Source organism: Castor canadensis, chromosome 2 (genome assembly GCF_047511655.1).
Source record: "Castor canadensis chromosome 2, mCasCan1.hap1v2, whole genome shotgun sequence".
NCBI classification, from domain to species: domain Eukaryota; kingdom Metazoa; phylum Chordata; class Mammalia; order Rodentia; family Castoridae; genus Castor; species Castor canadensis.
Window position 1 is genome coordinate 14,445,127 of NC_133387.1, and position 23,656 is coordinate 14,468,782.

A 23,656-nucleotide genomic window follows, 5' to 3' on the forward strand; every position below is an offset into this window, starting at 1 on the left:
AAGGAAAAAGGCTTCAGAGAAATCCACATTGCTGGCACCTTGATCTTGAACTTCCAGCCTCCAGAACTATGAGGAAATCAATTTCCATTGTTTAAGACACCCAGCCTGTGGTATTTTGTTACAGCTATCCTGGCAAACTAATACATGCATAATAAATGCAAAATGCTTAATAGCATTACATGATAAAATAAGAATATGTATGATTAAGACTTTATGGCCACCCTGTAGCTAGAATAGGCATCTAAACATAGTCAAATAAAATAATGGCTGCTGGGTGTCACGTGGGTTTTTCCTCCATGTATTCTTGCTCCTATTTATCTTTGCTCACTCCTACTCAAAAGTTGTTTATGTTGCTTCCCAAGCTCAGTGGCCCTGGAGACTCTGAGTCTTTAGAAACACGTGAAAACATAAGAAGGGCTGAGGCACTGGGGGGTATTCAAAGGGTCTCCTTACAGTAGGAACTTAGAAAAGATGAAGTGTCACTGTCCAGTCTCTTCAACTGAGTTATGACCTTTTCATCCTCCACCCAAAACACACAGAGTCCTTGAAGTTATCCTGTATGATCCAACCCACACCCTGAATCTCTTAAGAGGCCTTCCTCAAGTATACCCAGCAAAAGGTAATCACACTTACTCTACATTTCTAAAACTTTCATGGTCTGAAACAAGCAGCCTGGGAATTAATTATAGAGGCTGTCTCCTGTTCTCTGTTGGAGTTTGTGTCTACCTAGACTGTAACCTTCTCAAGAGCCGATGGCAATGGTGTCTCCTTTTGCAGTATACACAGCCCTGAGTGTTACATCTATATCACTTGAAGAAATGGGATTTTGAGACTACAGAGCTTTTAAGTGAAATATAGACTTTAACCTAGAGGGGAATGAAGCAGAAATTGTGCCTGGTCCTTCCATCCTCTGTCTTCCTCTTAAATTGTGATGCAGTTTCTGAGGTGTTTGTGAACATGTGTGCGTGTGTGTATGCGTGCACACCCACGCTTGTATGTGCCTACTTTGTGTTTCAATTGGTACCTTAGATTTCAAGAAGCTTTTTTTATTTTTGCAGAAATTCGGCATCAGAATAATACCCTCTCTGCAGAATTATTTTGAAGAGCGATAATAATACATATGAAAAGGCTTGGAGAAGTTAAAATTGCTTTCTATATGTAAGGCATTATATCAGGAGTGGAAAGCTTTGAGTGAAGTTGAAGAAAAATTGTTCTTAAGGACAAGAAAAAATGTGGCTGCTGTTCCTTCTCCATCAGCCACTCTGTTCTCCTCCAGCCTCGTTCTGAGGTAAATGCTACTCAGGGAGTGACTGCTCTCAACAGAGAGGAAGTGCTTGATTAAGACCCTTCATTCTGTGGACTTTGTCAAAACCAAAACCATGAGACTTGGAGGGATCTCAAAATTCACTTCTGAGACAGACCTTTCTTGGAGATAAACTTGCCCTTGGGCTCCAAGAGGTCACAGCCTCTATTGGGGTCACATGTGACACTGTTGGTTTGTAAAGAACGTTACTAGGCCTGTGTCTCCACCAGGAAGGCAAAGGAACCATCCCTAAGAGGTGTGTTGGGAATCACTACACAATATGAGTTGATGACCTTTGGGAAAAGAAAATCTCATCTGACTTTTGATTTATTATTTTTCCCACTTATAAAAAATAACTGGGAAAAATTTTAGGAGTGTATACAAGACTTGAGCAGATACTATTATTTTCCCTGCTTGATGCCCCATCCCTCCTAACCAAGATAGTCAGCAGTTTGGTGTGTACTCTCAGTTTTTAAAAAATTATACAGTTTCATATGTGTGTTTTCCTACAAAAAATATGCTGTTCTGTATCTTGCTTGGATCACTAAATGGGTTTTGATAACATTCCATAACCATACATAAAATCCTAACAAAGTATATTACATTGTAGGTATGTGTCAAGTTTAGCATACCTTCAGTACAGTGTTTGTATTGTTTTGTATTTTTCAGCATTATAAAGAATCTTGCAATACAAGATCTGATTCTGATTCCTGTAGAATATCATGGAGGCCTTGATGGTTCCCCCACATTTACTTATTAAATGACTGAGAGAGCTACATTTTCATTATTTTAAATCTACACAGCACACTCTCTTTTTTTGGCTAAAACATCACCACCATATTTCATGAGAAAGCCATTCGGCAGTCACAATGATTAATTCAGACATTACCCTGAAGTCAAGCCTTACTTTCTGCATCTTCTGTATCTCTTGGGGTTGCTGTGAAATATATGCAAATTACATATACATATGTATATGTACAAGTATATGTAAACATATATTAATATATACAACAAATAAATTATATAATTCAAAAAGCAATCCCAAGTTAAGTTAAATAACTTGCTGGAAGTCTCAAAGTATGTGACAAAGCAAATATTTGATTTTGTTATAACTCTGAAATTATTTGACTATAGAAACATCTGAGAACTAGCCATTTACTTACTTTCATTGCCCCCATTAAAAAAAAAATGAATCCCCAGGGGAAGCAACCTCTGGCCCACTCCACTTTACCCACCTGGCCTTGGGCATATCATGCCTTGCAGAGTAAGATGTGCTATGAACTTTCCAGACAGGATGGGGAGAAGAGTTCTGGAAAGGACATGCATTTAAGAATGTAGCACCACATATATTTTTTTTAATATGAATCTTTGCAGCTTCCTAGCCATCTGGGCCTTGGTTTAGAGATGAGAGTTAGTGGGCTCCAACTGGCTTGTTAACTAAGCTGAGAATGGCATCGACAGCTGTGCAGAAAGGAACATTCTCAAACTGTGATCAGAGAGCTCCCAAGAGTAAGCCACTTAGAGCATACCATCTTCCTGCCCCTGAGTCTTTCCGCTTCTTTCTGATGACAGGTCCATGGAGGAAATTCTGAGAACCTCTAGGGTAGAGGGTAAGCTTGCTTAGGTCTCTTTCTAGGGAACAATGCTTAAAGTAATATAGCCTTCTGCAGACCTCCTCTGGTACTGCATCTTCCTAGGTACATAAAAGGCTTTTCCGAGAAAGTCACACCACCCTCCCCCCCCGCCCCCCCAGGACCAGCATGAAATCCAGTATATGCAGTTCTTTCATTATGTTGAAGTCCTGTCTTGGTGGTCATAGGCTCTCCTGGCCCAGGTTCCACCAAATCAACCTGCACTGGCTTCCTTACAGGACAGCTGCAACATATAGCGACATGGTTTAGTGGAAAGAGGACTCCACCAGGAAACAGAAAACCTGTGTTCTGGTCCCACAAACTAGAAAAATCACTTCATCTTTCTGGGCCATGATCACCTTGATCATAGAACATAGGAGCAGAAGCAGATTTCTAATGTCTTTCTTTTGTATATAAGTGACCTGACAATCCTAGGTCTTAGGGCAAGAAAGTGCCTTTCTCTGACTTGCTTTAGAAGTGGCTCTCACTAATTTTGGCTAACATAAACCACCTGGAGAGAAGACACTGCTTCTTACCTCCTGACATGCATAGAAGGGAAGGTGGATGAGATCACTAGAAGTCATTATTTGACATCCAGGTGCACATGAGGCTCAGGTCTAAATTGCCTTGATTGTCAATGTGGAGGGATGGAGTCCCAGCTGTTTAAGTGTCTGGAAGAAATTGACTCCTAAAAGAAATCTATCTGGCTTCTGCCCTATCTGATCTAAGCCAATGTCATGTTAATTAGTAGAGGAAGAAGCTGGGGTGGTAGCCAGAGGATCAGACGAGCCTGCCACCTGGTTTGGTTTATGCTTCCATCTGTCTGGCACATTTGTCAGTTTGGCCCTGGCCTTTCTTTGGGAGTAAAACCTGCACTCAAGTGATCTTTTTCATGCGGTCATCTCACTGCTGGGTTGCTGCACATATACTTAACTTTAATGGATAAAAGGTTCACATGTGGTTTATATGATAGGCATTGTTCCAAGTGCTTTACAAATGTTAGCCCTTTTAAGTTTCTAAGAAACTTTGTGAGGTTTAAAAAGGAAGAAATTGAGACAGAGAGCAGTTCAGTAAATTGCCTGAGGTCAAACAGCTAAACGTACTGGAGCCTGGATTCAAACCATGTTTTAGCTACTTGTTATGTTGTCTCTCATTACAGCTAGTGAACTGTTCAAGTGGACTGAAATCCATGTATGTAGAGAAGCCTTCTTTTTCTCCAAGACGATCCTGCCTAGCAAGTGCAAGGCCCTGAGTTCAAGCCCCAGTACTCCCACAAAAATAAAAAAAAAAAAAGAAGAAGAAGGATTTGCCTGAGAGAACATTTGGGTCCATAGAGCAGTAGCTCACCTGGAATTGCTGATTCATACTGGTGGTCCAAAGAAAGAAAGAAAACCCAGCCTCCAAATTGGTTTCCTGAAGCCAGTCTGGGGATTGGACCCGGATTCTAGGATGCTAACTACATCCAGGAGTGAGCAAGAGAAGACCTTTGTGGGGCTTGGTCCCACAAGCTCAGCTTCTTCTCCCAAGCTTACCAGAGAAGGCAGTCACCTCTTCTCCCTTGGGAAGGAGGGCCTTAAAAGGACACACACCTCTAGTCAGTATCCTCCAAAGAAGAACAGAGATACTTCCTTCCTTTATGAGAATGCTGAGATGAGAACATGGCAATCCGATGTCTCTGAGCCACACTAACTCAGGGGCCATAACAATCTGACTCACAGACTTCTGGGAAATGTGATTTCCTCAGAACTTAGCTGAAAATGTTAAGAGCTGAGCAAAAAAAAGCATTTCCCTAAATTGACTTATTTTTAAGTCAAATGTATCTGGGAATATGGCAGGATCAGCCAGAAGAGACATCTAGGCTTCGTTAGGGTAGCATTAGAAGAACACCATCATTGGCATTCCCTCCTGCTCAGGGCCCATACTAGGGCCAAACAGCATACTAGGTTTACATTTTAACTTTATATAAAGCTGTTTAAGCATTTTTTTATATAAAAGGGATTTTTTTTTTGCTTCATTCACCACAGAGTTTAGTTACATGGGAAACAGAAATATATTAATGACATGTGAAATCCTAAACTAGTCTGAATAAATAAAGATTTGGCAATTGCTTCTGGAGAGTGGCCAGCTCCAGGACTAGGAGCAGTTAGTTTCACTTAATAGATGGACATGAAAAGCTCTTTGAGGGGCAGTAATAAGAAGGCATGTTTCCTGAATTCCTCCTTTAGCTTCAATGCTTAGCTCCCTTGTGAGGCTGTCCCCAGCCCCACAGCAGAGGGAGGCTCCCTTTGGTCTTCACAGTTCCCTCTCTTATGGCTCTGCTACCTGCCACTCTCCTAATCTGAGCACCTACCTGCTTCCACTCCCTTGCTTGGGTGGTTGTACACATTTTTAGTTGTGTGTTTTAGGTACTAGCAACACAATGGCTAGCACACAGTAGGCACCCAATAAATAGTTATTGGGTTGAATTTAGATGGTTATTCCCGCCGTTAGGAAGCACAATAGAGTGGTGTGCAAATATTTGAAAGATTATTGGAAGAAGTTATTGAGTTTAACCTAGCAGAAAGAACTCACATCAAATAAGTCAAAGCTACCAGAAGTCATATGGAGATTTAAAGTAAAGATGACAAAATGACAACTGGAGTAGCCAGCAAGGAGGAGGATCCCCTGCTACCATGGAGGTCTTGACCCAGAAAGGAGATAGGAAATGACTAGAAACAGGCTCTTAGAGATACTCAGAGCAGGCAGTAGTGAATGGACTATTTGAGTAGGGCACAGGACATGTGACTGAAGGTGTATGAAAAAGATTGTGGTTGACATGAAACTTTAGGTAGGGGATGTTGGATTTCATTCTATAAACAACAGGAGTCACAGAATTTTTGTATCAAAAATGACATAATAATTAGTGTATTTCAGAAAAGCAGAATGAAAGGATGAATTTAGTGGAAAGTGGGGAAATGAACATTTATGAAATTCTTCTTCTCAGCTAGATGCTTTTGCTGTATATTATCTCATTTCATACACACAACAACCCATCAGGGCAGGAAGCACTGTCTCAATTTTATACATGAGAAAATGCAGGCTACCAACTGGTGGGATAGCAATTTCCACAAGGACTAAAAGATTTCCAAAATACTGCAGCAGTGATAACCCAGACAGAGCCTGAGGAATGGAAGTGAATGAATGGGTCACAGAGAACATTGCAAAGGAAATGTTGGTAGATGTTGACAATTGATGCAAAGGGTAGGGTGAAAGTGGAAAAGTGAAAAATGACTCAAGGGACAGAACAATCTTCAAGGATGTCAAGAAAAGGAGCTCATTTCCTTGTGGGGGAGGGAAAGGATAAGAACTGACACTTACAGGTGCCTACAGAAGGCCAGCATTTAGCATGTATTTGGTACACATAAAGCAACATGTGTAATGTATTCAGAGCAAAGACAAATCCAGCTGAAGGCATGTGTGAGGTTCCAGAGGGTAGAGATGTCTAGCAAGCAATTAGAAACACGAGGCTGGGGCTCAGGCTCAGAGCAGACCTACACGTGGTCCAGACTCATCTGCCTGGAGGACATTCACCATGAGGTGGGGTGTTGTTGCCAAGGGGACATGTTTATAGGGAAAAAGAAAAGAAAGTTAAAAGCCCACATTTAAAGGTAGAACAATGGGCAAAGTAAACAGAAAAGGCAAAGAGAAATGAAAAAAAAAAACCCTCAGTGTATTATCAAGAGTTTCAAGGAAAATGGAGATAGGTGGTCAGAGGGAGGTCAGAGGGCAGGTGGCAGACGGAGCAGGCAAGAGTAAGCACATCTCTAACAACGCAGCTTTCCTGACACAGTCGTAACAGAGACCAGACCCCAACAGGTGAAGAGGGTTGGTAGCAGAACTGTAGAAATAGTACGGATTATTCTTTTTGCGTCATGAGACCCAAGCTTTGCCTTTTGTCTCAAAGCATTTGAAAAGATAAGGCCCCCAGCCCAAGAGACTTGTTTTCCTTTTTCCTAGAAGACATCCAGAAACAAAAGCAGCCTCCTTCTTTCTGCCACTCCAAGAACAACACTTCATCTGCCATGATGAGATGTCTGTGTGGGGTCATCTCTTACTCTATCAGGTCATGAGCTGTTTGAGGATCATAAATTTGTCAATGAATTAATAACTGTTTGGGAGCTAGTACTGCATGTTAATTAAAAACCCCAAGCTTCTGCATGAAGCAGATTTGAATTCAAATAGTAGTTCCAGAAACTAACTGGCCTTGGGCAAAACACTTAAACTATCTCAGCAAGTGCCAGGAATTGCAAAGAAGGTAAGAGTCAGTGAGCAACTGAGCACTTAGATAAAAATGTATGACAGGCTCACTAAGCATTGTACACATCAACTTATTTAATTCTCACAACAACCCTACATGGCAGATACGGTTTTACAGGTAGTGAAAAGCCTTTACTTACAGGTAAGTAAAGGCTAAGGTTATACAACTTTGATTCAGTCTGACCCCAGGTGACCTTCACTGCTTCTGGACTTGATGCGAATGGTAACATTTCTGTGGTGGAAATGACTTCCTTTTTCTTCTCTCTTTTTACTGTCCCACCACAAGCAAACACCCACCTGCTCCCGGCTGGTGGGAATAGGGGAAGAGTCGTGGATGCCTGTGAGTATGAGGGTGTCTTTCCTGGTGGTTAAGTCCTCAGGCCTTTTATTTCATCCCAGGTGGCCACTCCCAGCATCCTTTTCTTTTCTCCCACACATCCCAGGAACATAGAAGAAAGAGTGAGGATTAGTGTGAAGACCTTAGATTAAGGGTCCAACATTTACTTAACTACATGATTCTATGCTAGTTTCGTGCCTGTCTGGGTCTAGTTCATATTTACAAACTGAAGGTGGTAATGTTGACCTCAAAGGCTGCTGGGAAGATGAAAGAAAAAGGTGTCTGAACACTGTCTGCCCTTGACCCAGGACAGATGCTCTGCTTATCTTCTTCCCTCTCTGCCTCTTCCATCTGCCTCCTAAGGAGGTTGAAGGCCAAGTGAGACCTTACTCTGCCTTTAAAATTGTATAAACTGTTGCCCAAACAAAAAAATGTACCCTTTCCATTGTTTTTGGGTAATCAGCACCTTTTCAGGTGACCAGTTGTTTTTTTTGAATTTAAAGATATGTCATGAAAAGGAAAACAGCTAATTTACTACACTATTTGATATAGGTGTCTGATTCCTGAGATTGTGCTCAGCTCCAAGGCTAGGTAAGTTTTATTTGGTCTTCCACAACTGCTGGTTGTCCCTCTAATAAATAGCAAGCATGGGCAGGTTTGAATGGTTCACTAAATAACATAGGATGGACTTGCCTTGTCACAGCCACATCTGGGACATCCTCATCCTTTTGAATAGCATCTATAGACAAGGTGAATATATTTTCCAAACCCTAAATCAAAGATGCCAGTTTGAGACATTATCTGTCAGTAAAAAAGAGTATTTGAAATCAGGAGGACTTTAGAATGTCAGGAGGCAAGCAGCTTTGCATAGACCTTCATTCTCCAATTATTGTACACATGGTGATAAAATGCAAGCTATTCCTCACTTGTCCCAGTACCCAAGTTCTGTTTTGATGGAGGTTTGTCCACCACAGCAGAGTCCACTACAGTTTAGGGCCATGACCCTAAACTCTTTCTAGTGCAATGCTTTGAGACCTCCCCACTCCTCACTCTCCCTTAGGCCTCCAAGGCCAACCACACGGGAAAGTTGAATGGATGGGACTGGCTAGGCTTCACCCACCTCATCTACGGAGAGGTACAGAGATGCTGTCCTGGGCCTAAGTAGTGCCGGCCACCCCCACTGCAGGGGCTACACTCAGTCCCTCATCCTCGACTCTCTAATCTGGTCCAGTTCTCCAAGTTTCTGGTGGCCAGAGGGAGCAGGTGTCTGCATACTACAACCTGCCCACTAAGCTGTGCATCAGCTTATCACAGAAGTTCCTATATGTAGTCTGGTCTGGTTGGCCTGGTATGTGGTTTTCAAACTTCAATCCCACCCTCCAGGTCCTGGCCATCTCAGCCTTCAAATTGTGGGGATGACAAAGAACCTCAAGAGGACAAAGGACCTGCTTCCTTGGGCCTGGCTATTTTTGCAAACTTCTCACCTGTCCTTAACCCCTCCATCTCACCCCAAGCCCCATCATTACCACTCTTACCCTCAGGGGACAGGAGAAAGGAAATTCCTCCTCACTTATACCTGTACCTCCCTCTTCATTGTTTCCTGGGAGCAGCTTTTAAGCCTAATAGGAGGGGTCTCCATTTACTTCAGAAACCATCATTTTTCTTTGATTTATGACTTGTTTCAAGGCCCCGAGTTTGTCTGATGAGTTCCCTTTCTCTGAGATTTGCACACCTCTGTAAGAACTTCCCAGAAGAGCAACCAGGAGGGAGCTTTTAAAGTTGCTTTAGAAATTGCTTAAGTTTCCATGGTAACCAGTCCCTGTGGAGTCACCACCACATTCTGGGTCTTTCTGTTTCCACCAAAGGGTAGTGGAGCAACTTGTTTTTTCTCAGCAAGCATCCAGCAGTGAAGAGGGTCTTCCAACTGCCTTACCCTCTGTCTTCTGCCTGCCCTTCACTGCCCACTCTTATCTATGGACCGAACATTGTGTGAAAGCAAGGGAAGCTGATTCAGTACAGTGGTGATCTTATTTCTACCCTAGAAAAGACAGGGTCTTGCTGGGGCAGAAGGAAAGAGCCTTAGGATATCAGGATCCCAATCAAGACCATGTTTACTCAATAATTTAGACATGTTTGGCACATTTGTGTTGGTATGGGCAGGCCAGCCAGAAAGGCACCAGGATGGGGAGAAATCATCCATCATATGTGATAATGAGAATCAAACTCATCCACCCCACCTCAGCCTGGACACAGAGAACCAAGACCAGGCTGCACTGTCTGTATGAACATGATTTACAATCCCACACCTGGAAATGTCCTGTCCAAGAAAAAGTCTGATTACTCATCATAGAAACTTCCCTAAAGATTCATCAACTGTTCCATTAAAAGCATCCATAGATAATGTTCTCCTAAGGTTCCTGATTCCCTCACCTCTAAATCCTCACATGGCTGTTCCCCCTAATCCTGGATATATCAATATTCTTACCCAAACTTTGGGTCATTATTTTTACTCAGCCTTAATCAAATACCTACATTGAAATGACGGCCTTAAACTACACTTCCAATTCTCAATAAATTCTGATCTTACCTCCTCCTTCTGAGACCTCATCAAAGTTTTTGAAGGTGGTATTTTTATCACATGAGCAAAAACAAGCTTTTTCATCTTCACAGGCTGAGCTTACAACATGTGGAGGTCAGCTTTGGATATAAGGAAAGGGGCTCACATATCTTTTTGTGATTATTCAGTCACCAGGACAGCAGAGTCGGCAAACAGAGCATCAGAGAGAACAGCAAAAAGCAAAATAGACAACAGATCTGATTTCTTGAGATCTTCCAGAGTCCTTGCAGCAAAAAACTATGATTTTCTAGGGTCAGGGAGTTTGAATGCTTGAGACAAGGCTGGAGGTTGAACTGGCTTCGTGGACATGCAGCGTGTGCATCTGTCTTCCTGCTGAAATATTTTCTATTGTGCTTTTGAAATTTTTAATGTTTGAACAAGGGATCCTGGGTTTTCATTTTGCACTGGGCCCATCAAATTATGTAGCTGGTCCTGGTTGGAGGGGAGGGATATTCGTGGGTGTACAGCAATGCCTTCTGGGAGCACGATGTAGCACCTCAACCCTGATCTGGCTATCCCAGGTATGAACATAGTGTCCTTCCTCACTGGAACTAGGAGTGACAGGCTGTAGAGGCTCTAGCAGGAGGTACCCCAGAAAGTAGCAAGGGACACTGATAAAGTCACACAATGTTGAATGTTACCCAGGGAAGAACCCCAGTGAAATATTGGAATAGATGAGGGTAGAACAGAATGGAGTATTGATGAGCCTTTAGTTAGTCAAGCTCCTAAGCATGGTCCCCAAGGTCCTTCTTGTTCTGTCCACCTGTTTGGCAACATCTTCATCTTACTCCACACCAGTCACAATTGTCCTCTTACTCAACTTCTCCAGAACTGATAGGCTCATTGCTATCTCCATTCTTTTTTGCAAGAAATGGTTCCGCCCCAAGTCTTCCCAAGACCTACTGCCTCCCTTCATGCAAGACTCTGTCCAAACACTACTGCTGAGAGACCCTCCATGCCTGTCCCCATCATCAGCAATGTCCCTGTCACTCTCTCTTTCCAGCCTTACTTTTTTCCATAGTTCTTACCACCTAACATGTCTTATGTACCTATGGGGCATTCTCTTTGTCTGTCTCTACAACTAGAATGTAAGCTTCATTCCCCCACTGTATCTCAGGTAAAAAGCATCTAATGTATAAGAGGCAATCAGTATTTATTGAATGAATGAGAGAATGAATGAATGAATGAATGAGTAGGGTATTGAATAGCCAGAGAAACATTATCTGTGTGAGGATTTCATCTTTCTTATTTTTATGACATGTAGGGTGTCTGTGTGGTGGTGGGAGTGATGGTGTGAGGCTGTTCAGATTCAATGTGGAGTGTCACTGAAAACATATATAAAAAAAATATTCCAGCAGCTAAAATAATGGTATCTAAAAAGTTACTAAGAACAATACTAAGCATTGTTGTAAGCCCTTTACTTACATACATTAAGTCTATAATCCTCACAGTTATGCTTGAACTGAATACTATTATTAGCCCTTTTTAATACATGAGAAAATTGAAGAAAAACACGAAAGGCAGATAAGGAACTTCCCAATGTCACATGGCTAGTCCAAGACTAGACCTTCATGAAAAAAGCATAATTCCCTCTATTAAGCGATGACTCTATTTCCTGAGCAAGGGATTTAACTCCCAGTTAGCTGGCAGTTAGCATGTAGCTCATGTGCAAGTGTGCACAGGAATATCTAAGAGACAAGGGCTGACTTCTCACACAAGCTCTTCTGAATGCCTTTACCAATCACCCTCTTTTCCATCTCCTTCCAGGGTCTGTTCTGTCTCAGCATGTCATCTGGGAATTCAGCAACAGGGTTAAGCAGCCCCCTGCTGTGGTGAATATGTAGCACGGTGGCTTTGTTGAATGTCTGGTGGGCACATTATGGGGCATTCCAACATAGCCTTCACCGGCCAGATTTAGGTTTGCAGAGCATTAAATCTCTATTTCTGCTCACTATTCTCTTCTGAAGCCCACGTCTCTACCAGGGGTGGGCCCAGTGATGGTAAGGTATAACCCCTTTTAGGTCTTTTCCAGCTCAAGGCGAAGATAAAGCCCTGCTGCCTGGGTTGCTGGAGCGGTCCATCCTGGCCACCTGTTCTACATTATACCTGGATGTTTTTTCCTAATCCTCCCAACAATATGTCCCTCCTCCCCAACGTGACTTTTACCGTTATGACTTTCCCCTCTGGGATCTGTTTTGAATGTAATTCTCAAATGCTAATGAGTATTCAAATATGCAGCTTTCAGGGGGCAAGACTTCCCAAGGCATGAAGAGGTTTGTGAAACTCTGCTTAAGATTTTAAAATATTATAAGATTAAAAGTCTAGGGAAGAGTTCTGATTGTCCAGTGAAGTTTCACATAAAACTATGAAAGCAGATCAGCAAGATAAGTAGATCTTTATGCCAGAGACATTCTTGATTGGCCATTAGAGATTATGGACACTTCTCTGACTATTAGAATAGACCTTACTTGGGGTACAAATATTATAGTAATAGCTGCCATTTATTATAAGCTTTTCATCTTGGAAAGTCAATGGCTTATTGATTTTATTCTCCCTCCCCAGAATATCTAATTTACATAGTCCTCTGCTCTATATCTCCCCTCTCTGACCCATGAGTCATGAAGTCATGGCCTGTAGGCATGAAATTAAGGCTTACTACCTCCAGATCTTAAAGAAACCCACTCATGTTTCTAAGTAGGGCCAGAGGGAGGAACGACAATGGGGAAAGGATGGGAAGAGAAGGCTGATGGGGAAACCTGTATGCTGTTCTACTTCACAGGAATTCCTAAAATCATTATATTGCCTAAAGGAAACAGTGCTCAAGGGAAGACACCCATTGCCTTGGCCCTTTCTGCTCAGGCTTATAAGGGCTTTCAAAGTTTCTGGGGCTTTATCAAGGATTCTGTCTGCCAGAAGAGGGGTATTTTTATGCTTTGTATCTGGGGGCTCAATGCAAAGTTGGCTATAGATGCCAGACATTTGTTGTCACTGGTTTGCATATCATTGCCATCACTCAAACCTGATAGCCTGAGCTTCTTTCTCTTTGTTCCTCCTAACTGATTGGGAAGAGAAAAAAGGTCACACTGATCACAGATGGTAGGAAAAGAAACTTTAATGATTTCCTCTTCTCATTACCCATGCTCTTGATTCTGGCCACCATCCCCTCCATATGTCCATTTGTGCTTTGAGAAGGGAGGGAAAGGAAAGAGAGAGCACAGGGCATGGAGAAAGACTTTGGGAACACTGGGCCTGTGGAGAAACACAGGAGTCATGCCAGTGTGGGAAGAAGTGTGTGGCTCAGCAGGGCACACTGATCTTCAACATGTGATGCTGCGAGCAGAGGCAGCAGGGCGGGCTTCAAGAATCCAGGTGGACTCACAGTCCAAGCTCTGGCTTCAGTTCTGCCAGCAACTAACAGAGTGACCTAGGACAACTTGATATCTAAAGTATAAGGAGGTCTAACTAGGTGATGTCAAAGTCCCTTCCACTGGTACTATTCTATGAGTACAGACAGGAAGCTCTTTATGAATCCATATACTTCATACTCTATTTCCAAAAGGAATTTGAAATGCTTTATAACAGAAGCAGAGAAATCCCTAGGACTGTCAAATACAAATAGAAAGAGGATACAGAATCCCATGGAATGGGAGGTGATTAGTACAGGAACTGCAGATGAGACAGTGTGATTTCTTGAAGAATTGCTGCTCTGTTGAGACAAAAATAATACTTTCTGTTTGTTGCACATAATTCACTCTTCCAACACATTCATTCAGCAAATATTTATCAAGAGTGCAGTCACTTCTGCTGACACAGGAGATACCTCAGTGTAAGTACCCTTCACCAAGGCAGACAAAGTTCTGAAGCTCATGAAGCTCACATTGTAGTGTGGGGAGAGAGACAATGAACAAATACAGAATATTAAAAACATTTCAAACACTTTGTTCCCCGATCTTGGTTTCTAATACCATTCTCCGTAAAAATAAATAGGGATCCTTGAAGAAATAGCTGATTCTAGCACTGGAACAGGAAATACACAAGAAGAGCTAGAGCATCTCATAGTGCTCCAAACTAAGTGCTCAAATAAGCAAGCAAAAATCAGGAAACAATGAAAACCAAAAACCAACATAGATGGCGGTTTGTCACAGGGCACAAAAGCCAATTTACAAAGCTCCCAATGGCCAAAACTGGAAAAATCAGAGCAACAAAATAAAGTCGCATTGGGCTGTAACCCAAAGTGCAAAATAAACTTCCATAAGTCTACACTGACATAAACAAATGAGTGAATAAATTAATAAGTGGAGAAGAGACAAATCTCCTAGGTTGAAAAATTCTAAATAATTTCTGTAGATAATCCACTCCAAAGGAGTATCTCCATCCCAGTACTCTATCTGAACTCTCACTCTTCTACATGTGTGGCCACACGTAGCCACTTCTCTTCTAAGAATATAGTATGGAAATGGGTTGACGGGGGGAGATGATTTTACAATAAAACATGGTAAACACTACTTTCACCAGGAAATCAGGGCAACATCCATGGTCATAAATAATGTTGAGATGATGTCATAAAATGATACTTCACCTATATGATTTCCCTACCCCAACCCATAACCCAATATAATCATGAGAAAAACAGCAGACAAGTCCCAGCAGAGGGGCATCCTACAATATGCCAGACCAATATTCTTTACGGCTGTCAAGGTCATCAAACACAAGCAAGTCTAAGAAACCACGTGAGCTGAGAGGAGCCTAAGGAGACATGAGAATCAAGTACAGTGTGATGTCCTGGATGGCACCCACAAACAGAAAAGGACATCAGGTAAAAATAAGTGAATATGAATTAACTATAGATTTTGGTTAAATATAATGTGCCAACATCTATTTGTTAATTATAACAAATGTGCCAGATTAATATAAACCTATTAATAAAAGGAGAAACTGTATGCAGGGGCACAATGATATGTTAACTCTTTGTACTGTACTTTTCTTTAAAACTGTTCTTAAAAACAAGAGTCTATTAATAAACAAAGAGGGTATTGAGGTCAGAGACTGGAGTCAGAGTCCCTCTCTTAATGGCCTTGCATAGGCAAGCTTCCATGAATTCTACAGCTGCAAGGAAATGGATTCTGCCATTGCCACTGTGATCTCAGCAAAGGACCTCAGGCCTCAGATGAGACCCCTGCCTCAGCTACAACTTTGAACGTGGCTTTGTGACACCTACAACAGAAAGCCCAGTTATGCTGTGTATAAAATTCTTATCCATGAAACCTGTGAGATAATCAATGTTTATGGTTTTAAGCTGCTAAAAAAAATCCCAAAACGTAATTACACACACTTCAGAAAGAACTGAAGTGCTATAGAGAATTAAATTAATTAAAATATACAGTGTGTCTGATGTCCTCACTGAATTGGTGTTCAAGGAAGCTCTCTCTAGGGTGTACTTTTGACTGGGACTCTGAATCTGAGGAAGAAGCCACAGGTCTAGGGCCTTGGAGTCAAACTTCATGTGTTCCAGGACAGAAAGGCAGCAAGTATGGGTGAGGCAATGTGAGTACAGGGGAAGGGAAGTGAGAAAGGCAGGATCAGCAAAATTGTAGCAGCCTTCTAAAGAAGGGTAAGAAATTTGGGGTTTATTTTAAGTTAACTAGAAGCCATTAGACCATTATTAGCAGGTGAGTGATATCTAATTTGCAGTCAAAAATTATACTAATTGTTCTGTGAGGGACTGATCACAGGGTAGCTGGAGTGGAGTCAGGGCAGTCAGATAGGAGGCTCCAGTATTAGTCTAGACGAAAGATTGTGGGGCCTTAGACTGGCTGGGGCAGAGAGGATGGAAGACTTCTAATGAGTGTGGAAGGACTGTGGGAAGGCTCTTGATGGAGTATATCTTATAGATCTGTGTCCATGAGGTGCCACCTCAGGAGGAAATTACAGGTGACCGCAGCAGTCACATGCTCCCTCACCACTCAATCTGTCCCTGTGTCATTCTGTTCCTGAGCTTCTGCACATCACTGATGATTCATCAAGACAATGGCTGTCACCCAAATGGTGTTGTGCCCATCTAAGCTAGCCTCTCCCTGAAGGGGCTGCCAAAAGAGAAGCTGGATCCCACCCCCACTCCCTTGCCTCCTGGCCAGACAACACTGCTCTACTTAATTAATTGCCTCCTCTGGGTTGGGCATTAGTTCAACAATTAGTTGCTAGTTATTTCACAGAGGATGAGATACCCTCTCTTTAACCCAGAAATAGTTACACCTACAACAGAGAAGTGCCCAGTGCTACCTGCCTTCCTTCATATGGAAACAGAGAATAGTGCAAATAGAACCCTTCTGTGCTTATTCTAGCCCTGGCAACTTCACCTAAAGTCACCTGCAATTCCATCTTCGGAATCTTGACTCCAAATATAACTTTCTCATTCTTGCTTCTCCCTCCTTTTCCACTTGCTTACCTAAACACCCACACCTGGCCAGCACTGGATGCTGTGCTGTTGGTTCCCACCTGATGGTCTCATTTGCAGCCCAATCTAACCCTTTGGGTACCTGTCTCTGCTTAGTTATAAACACCTGAGACCCCAACCTGGGGAAAAGCTAAAAACATGTGGCCTTTTTGTCCCCCTTTCCAGGAAACACCTGCACAGTTTGAATGAATGATGGTTTTGCTGTGTCCAGGAGATAGCTATCACAGGTAGCTGACTCTCCAAGTTCTTCAACAGGTCAACTGTACAAGATTAACCCCTAGAGGGGAAGAACTGGACAGGTTCTGGGAAGAGCTGGTGTTGAAATGTCTCCTTGATACACAGGGTTCTACAGATCAAGGCCTCACTTTTCAGATTGGTGTCCAGCCTCAGTTTATCTATCACAGCTGAGCAGTTCCAGGGAATGCACAGCATCTGTACCTGAGTTTGTTCCCCCACCATACCCCCAGTTCCTAAGTAAACCAAGCTCATGGGTCACACACAGCAGCTTCCCTGGCCTTCAGGAGTCCCAGGGATGTGTCTCGCCTAGTTACAAAGGACTGTAGTTTGAGAAGGAAGAGACTCCCTCTCTCCCTCCCTTCAGAACTTGGCCTTCCAGAAAAAGATCACCATTCAAGGGCTCAGCAGCTGGTCTTGTTCATCAGTCCTTTCTGTTGGTACATGGTCTAATGGTACCCAGAATTGTGTGGATACCACTTCCCCTCCCAGCCCCTTACAGGAGGATACTGCTCTACCTAGGGACACAGATGACAATGCTCTAGAGTAAAAGAGAAGGCTGCATGGATGAAATGGATTCGCTCCAGCCTGGGTGGTGCCCCAGTTAGCAAGAAATAGCTGTTGAAACAGCAGCTTCCCCAAAGCCTGTTATCACACTAACACTTTATCAGAAAGTATGGTCATGCAATTTTAAAACTACAGCTCATGTCTAAGAAATGCACATCTATCTGGACTCCTCCAGTCATCAGGGCTTGGATGGGCCTATCTCTTTCTGCTAGCACTGCGCTATCTCTTTCTGCGTAAGATTCAGAGAAAAATATCATGAGACACCTTGACCAACTCTGATACTAGCACTGCGCTATCTCTTTCTGCGTAAGATTCAGAGAAAAATACCATGAGACACCTTGACCAACTCTGATACTCTGCAATACTGGAGCTGAAGAGTTTAGAATTCATCTTTTCCACTGATTCTGTGCATGTGAGGAGCACCTCAGAAACTCTATTTGGTTGGTGTGGGCAGGGGCCTGTTATCTCTGTTTTCCAACTCTCCAGGGGCCTCCCATGTGCAGTGAGGACCCACTTGGAAGGGGAGAACAAGGTTCCTACCCTGTTACCCTGAAGAGAGTGGCCTCAGGCTCCTAACTGAGCCCAGGGGCTTTCAAACTATCTTGCCCAGAGCTCCAGGTTTCTGGCTAGTACCCAGTGGGAGGCCAGGGTTCCAGACACCCTCTTTCCCTCTGTGTCTGCTCTCATCCCTTTGGGAGGGTCTCAGGTGAGTGGGAGGTGACCCAATGACTTCATCTCAGTCAGAACTGTTGGCCCAGCCACTATCACTCAGTTCTGGCCTGTTTATTGTCTAACCTTCAGTGTGTGGCCTGGCCAAAGGAGATAAGCCAGCCAATCACATTCTAGCTATTTATCTGCAAGCTGAATGAAACAGCCAAAAAGGAAGTTCTCAAAGAGTGGAAAGGTTCCAGGCATAGCACCTGGACAGGATCTGACCCTGTGCCTGCCTGAAGAGAGGGACAGTGTAGAATGTGCCTAGGAGCTGCAAATGTCAGGAAAGAGGGAGAGATGAAAGAGCGCCAGCCCCCAGGGCTCATAGGATTCCTGCTTTGCCTGAGGCCTGTTTGCTCAGCTTTTCTTGGATTCCTAGGAGACCTCTCTAGAGCCTCAGGAAAGCCCTTTTTACCAGGGCCGTCTTTGTGTATCCAAAAGAGACTCAGAGTGAGGCCTCACTACAAACAAAACTGCTTCGCTTTTATCTTTTTACATTTTGGGGGTCCACATAAGTTGGATTGTGAAGGGGAAATAAAAGGGATCCCACAGCTAAGATATAGTGTGGGAATCATGAGCTAGTTTGATTCCTTGTTTCACTGAAAGGGACAGAGGCCCAGAAAAGGTAAGTAGGGTTGTTTTTGTGGCCCCAACTCTGTAGTAGAGCAGAAGGGGTATAGGAAATGCTATCACAGAGCCACCATACCTCCTCCCTCCCCCAGCCTTTGCCACAACTGCATGTGTGGGACCCCAGGGGAGACACTCTGACTCTGATGACAGAGTTTGGGCCTAGGTAGCAGTTGTCTTTGGCACAGAATGGCTGTGCTTCAAGGAACAGTACTTCAGGGCCCATGCCTATCATGCAATATTCTCCTTCTCCTCCAAACCAGAGCTCACTGGGCCTCAGAGATCTCTCTGGGCACTGAGAGATAAGCCCTCCTTTCTCTACCTGACCTGTTTAAGAGGAGCCTTATGGCCCCTCCTCCACCTCCTGCCTCTGCTCAAAAATTCTGGCCATCCACAAAGTGAAACTCAATCTAGCATTTGCATAGTGCCTGAAGTCTAACTGACATTTATGTCTGCATGTTGGGACTCATTGTTCCTTCTTTCCACAAATATTCCAAACTCCCTCTGTCCATACCCAGGCCTCCTCTATCAAGCTCCACACAATTCATCCATCTGTCTTCTCTGAGCAGTCCAAAACTTCAGTTCTGGACTGAGACTCAAGCCAGGAAACCCAAAAGTACATTCTAACTGTCAAAGAAAGAAGAGGCAAAAGTAGATGGGGGGTAAACCTTTACTCTGCATGGACTGGAACCTATTCCTGCATAGCTGTGCAGTTCTCCCCCTATACAAACCCAGTTAAAGGACACTGGGTTGGATCAATGGCCATGACAGTTATTACTCTGTTGAGTAAAGGAGACAAAGGCAAGGGAGGTCAAGCCCTATCCCACCACTGCCTTATTTTAAATGGGGGTCAGGGCATCGGGATCCATAGTCAAGGGTGAACACAAGCCTTTGGAGACGAAGTTAGCTGCCCAAGAAGCACCTTCTTCCTTCCTTCCTTCCACACCAGGTGTATAAAATGCCAGAGCACCTCCTGAGTTTATGTTTCCTTCAGGTCTCAGGTCTCCATCTGCCATAACATAAGCCTCATAGACATAACAAGCAGTCAGATTCCCAATGCCCTAGAGGGTGAGGACCACGTCTTATTTTCTTTTGCATCCCTAACAACTGGCAGAGTAGTGAATTGGTAAAAGGAATCCATTCCCCCACGACCCCAGTAACCAGGACACTTTCCACCCCATGCCTCCCCCAGACTGGCAGCCTTACCTCCCATGAGGAAGAGAAGCCCTGCCACATACTGCATAAGGCCTCGGTCCCAGCAGCAGCCCAGCACGCCGATGATCCAGCCAAAGAGGATGATGGCCACCGCCATGCCCATGAAGCCCGCCGTCATTCTGCGCAGGTCTGTGGGGAGCAGCAGGCAGCAGTCAGCATCAGAGCCTGGGACGTAGGGTCAGGGGCACTGGGACTTAGGGTGGGACAGAGAGGACACTGCAGGGGCAGAGGGGCAACCTGTCCTTTGCAGACAGGCTCAGACAACCGAGCGTCCTTTGCAGGGGAAAGAATCCCCAATGGTGACTGCACACAAGCTTGCCAAGACAACTGGGTTCCTTAGCACAGTAAGAGCACATCATGTGACAGTCATCATTGCTCATACACATCATTTGTGCCACCTTCAGAGATGGGTGCTGTCTTTATCCCTGCCTGCAAAAATGAAGCAACTTGCTAAAAGGCATGCAGCTAGTTAGTGGCAGAACAGAGATTTGAACACAGACAGGTGTGTCTAACCACAGCCTTAGTCAGCCTCTCAGAGGTGAGAACCAGGGAAATGGGCTGTTGGAGCTAAGCAGGGTCTAGGCAGTCAGTCTGCATCTACCAAACCCTCCCTCCCTTCCTGCCAGGGTCTGCCAGTCTCCAACAGGTGGCATGTGAGGAGATGCTCCCGGATCATAGATGTTGGTGCTCTGTTCCTTCTCCTCCATGCTGGCTTCTAGGGCTTAGTCTTGCCTTCCTGCAGAGTGGTAGAGTGTGAGTCACACTTCTTGCCCTCTGCCTCAGCCCCTGCAGCAGACCCTCTTTCTTGCATTTGCCTCCACCCTCAGCCCTCCACTCAGCCCTGTGCTCAGAATCAGGACCCTCCCTGTTCCACGCCTCTGTAACCCATCAGACATTGCTAAGAATGGCCAGGGAGGAGGAGGGTGGCTGCAAAGGCAGGATTTTTAGCAGAAGGGAGAGGGCAGGACTCTCTCCCATGTCTAAGCTGGCCACTAAGCATCTTTCTCAGTTTGGCTTCCTGCCTAGCTCCTGCCTAGAGCTGGCAGAGCCCCAGAACTGCTGTCACATGCCCCGTGGACATGCCTGCCTCCAGCCTGCACACTTTCTTTCCACTCTCCTTCCCTCCAACGGCCTTTCTTACGTCTTTGTTGGGGGCACCTCACCCCCATCATGCTGGCAGCTCCTTCCTCCCTGCTGCTGCCTCAACCTGCAGCTTCCTTGCTTCCACCCACCCCTATCAGCCCCAGCCCGCTGACAGGGCTCTAAACAGGAACAAAGCCATTTGTCTAGCCTCTGCCCCAGAGGCATTGTCGAGCAGCATGGAGGACCCATGGACAATCTCCTCTCTCAAAGTGTGAGAGTAGAAAGGAGGGTACCTGCCTGGAAGCAACCATGTCACCACCCCATGTGAGCACACCAGCTGCTACCTGGACAATCTCTTCTATCCCAGAGACACAAATGTCTCAAGGGTTTTTGTGGGGAGGGCCTTTGGGGTCTGCATTCCTAATGAGGGGGCATCCCCTCCATTGCTCTCTCACACTCCAGTAAGGCTACTGTGTAGCGCAGACAAAAAGATCCCTGGCACAGTTTAGCTTGAACCTGTCTGTCAAAGGATCTGATCTTGCCCTGACATGGAAGACTAGACCTTGTCAACTGTGGCTGAGAAACGGGGAAGGACAGGCACAGAAGGAGAACCAAGCCTGGCCCTCCCTTCTGGGGATGAGGGGCCTGTAGAGGAAGCAGGACTGAGCCTGAGTCCCAGAGACAGAATTTCTCAAAGGGCTGCAGAGCAAGTCTCAGCTCCACCCATCTCTCCTTTGCCTTCCCCCTGCCAACCTGACAGGCCTGCCCCTGCCAGGTAGAAGTAACACTTGCATAGTCACTCCTGTGAACTGCCAAGGATGCCTCATTATCACGCAGCACTGTGCTGATTGCTCATATCGCTAAATGAGTCAGATGAAGCTTTGTTGAAAGCATGGTTTGATTACAATACTAACACATAAGCCAAGCTTTCTGCACAGCCAGCTTGAAAGAAAGAAAGGAAGATCCCGTCTGCAGGGCTGGTCCTACTTCATATTGAGCCACCCATGCTGTCCTTTCTCTTCCACCTCCCCAGGTGCACTCAATACCACATGTTCTGACCTCAGCCCCATCTTTCTTCATCACAAGGGATTCAGGGAACAGGGCCTGAGCAGTGGGAGAAGTTTCTCAGTGGGCACAGGAGGTCATCTGGACTGATTCCTGGAAATGGGATACGTAGTAATAATGTTCTTTGCTTTCCACTGTCTTCAAGGCAAGGAAGAGGTGGGAAGGGGAGAGCCTAGCTGATTGTCAGTGTTAAGTGGGTTTACAATCCCTTAAACAGGATATCCCAAAAGTTGGCACACTCCTTTTGTAGGCCCTTCCCTTTTTGGTACAAAACAGTTTATGGAGTATGAGGGGAATCCTGTTTCCTTTGGCCCCCCTGGAAACAAACAAACCCACGGAGCCCATTTTCTACTACTGGCTGGACTCTTACTTGGCCTTGCCCATTGGAAGGCCTGCACTGCCTGCCAGGCTCTACGTGGAGGAACAAGTGGATCAATGGGTCCACATCTAATGAGCCCAACTTGGCCAGAGTTTGATGGAAAAGGGCTAGGAAGGAAAACAAAGAAATGCAAATCAGAAAAAGGGGGAAGGTGATAGGGACACTAGGCATCTGGGTCCCGGGTCAGTGAGGAGCTGTTACCCTCTCTCTCCCATTGCTTGTTGCCCACAGGGCTTTATCAACAGATGTGGAGGGTTGTGCTAGGTTGGGTGGAAACCAAGATGAAAAGCAGAGGTCCTCCTTGTGTATTGTCACTGACCTGAAAAGGTTTTTACTTCCATTTTTGCTATTTTGTTCTTGGGCAATTGGCCACATTATCTACATGGTAACTTAAGCAAGCTGCAACAATAACTTATAAGGTAGGTAGTACAAAAAATATTTCTATTTTACAGATGAGAAAGCAAGATCCAAAGATGTTAGCTATTTTACTGTCGGTCTCAAAACTACGGAACTACAAGAAGAGTTAATGACTGCATTGAGTTACGTGAGAAAATAAAATAATTGAATTAAAGACCTAATGAGTTGAGGCAGGATAGAGAGATGAGAAGACAGGAAAATTATATTATGTTTTAAAAATATTGAAAGAGCCAGACTCAGACATTGGAAGGAAGAAGTAAAAACTGATAAGCCAGAGCAGTTAGGGATTTCATCTCCTTTTAGATATTGAGTTGTAACAATAGTTGGAAGACATAAATCTGTCTTCCTCTTTGAGATGTTAGGGAGAAACAGAAAAAATGAAAGGCATGTCTGGCAAAGGGAAGTCCTAAAACTTACCTATGTCTCTGCATTTGGGGTAGGCCTAGATCACATCTCCATGTTTTAAAATAATAAACAACATCCATCTTGGGCACCCAAACCCATTCTCTAATGAGTAGGGGGTTCCTCCAGCTCAGAAAATATAAACTACAGATAGGAACCGTCATTTTGACTCTCTACTACCATTTCCTGAGTCGGAGGCAGGAGATATTTCTCCCTTTTTTTCCCATCTCTCCCTACTTTAACCTGCTATACTAAAATAAATCCTTGTTAAAACTTTTACCTTGTGAGATTCATTGTTTTGAGACACTTTGAAATTCT

The 23,656-nt window shown here is 44.2% G+C and overlaps 1 protein-coding gene across 1 annotated transcript in view; it reads right to left on the bottom strand.

Moving 5' to 3' along the window:
* Positions 1 to 23,656, bottom strand: part of Tmem178b (transmembrane protein 178B) — a 378,518-nt gene that overhangs the window by 19,945 nt on the left and 334,917 nt on the right. Inside the window, exon 3 of the mRNA XM_074061837.1 lies at positions 19,984 to 20,121. Within this exon, the coding sequence (XP_073917938.1) occupies positions 19,984 to 20,121 (138 nt within the window). The remainder of the gene's footprint in view (positions 1 to 19,983; positions 20,122 to 23,656) is intronic.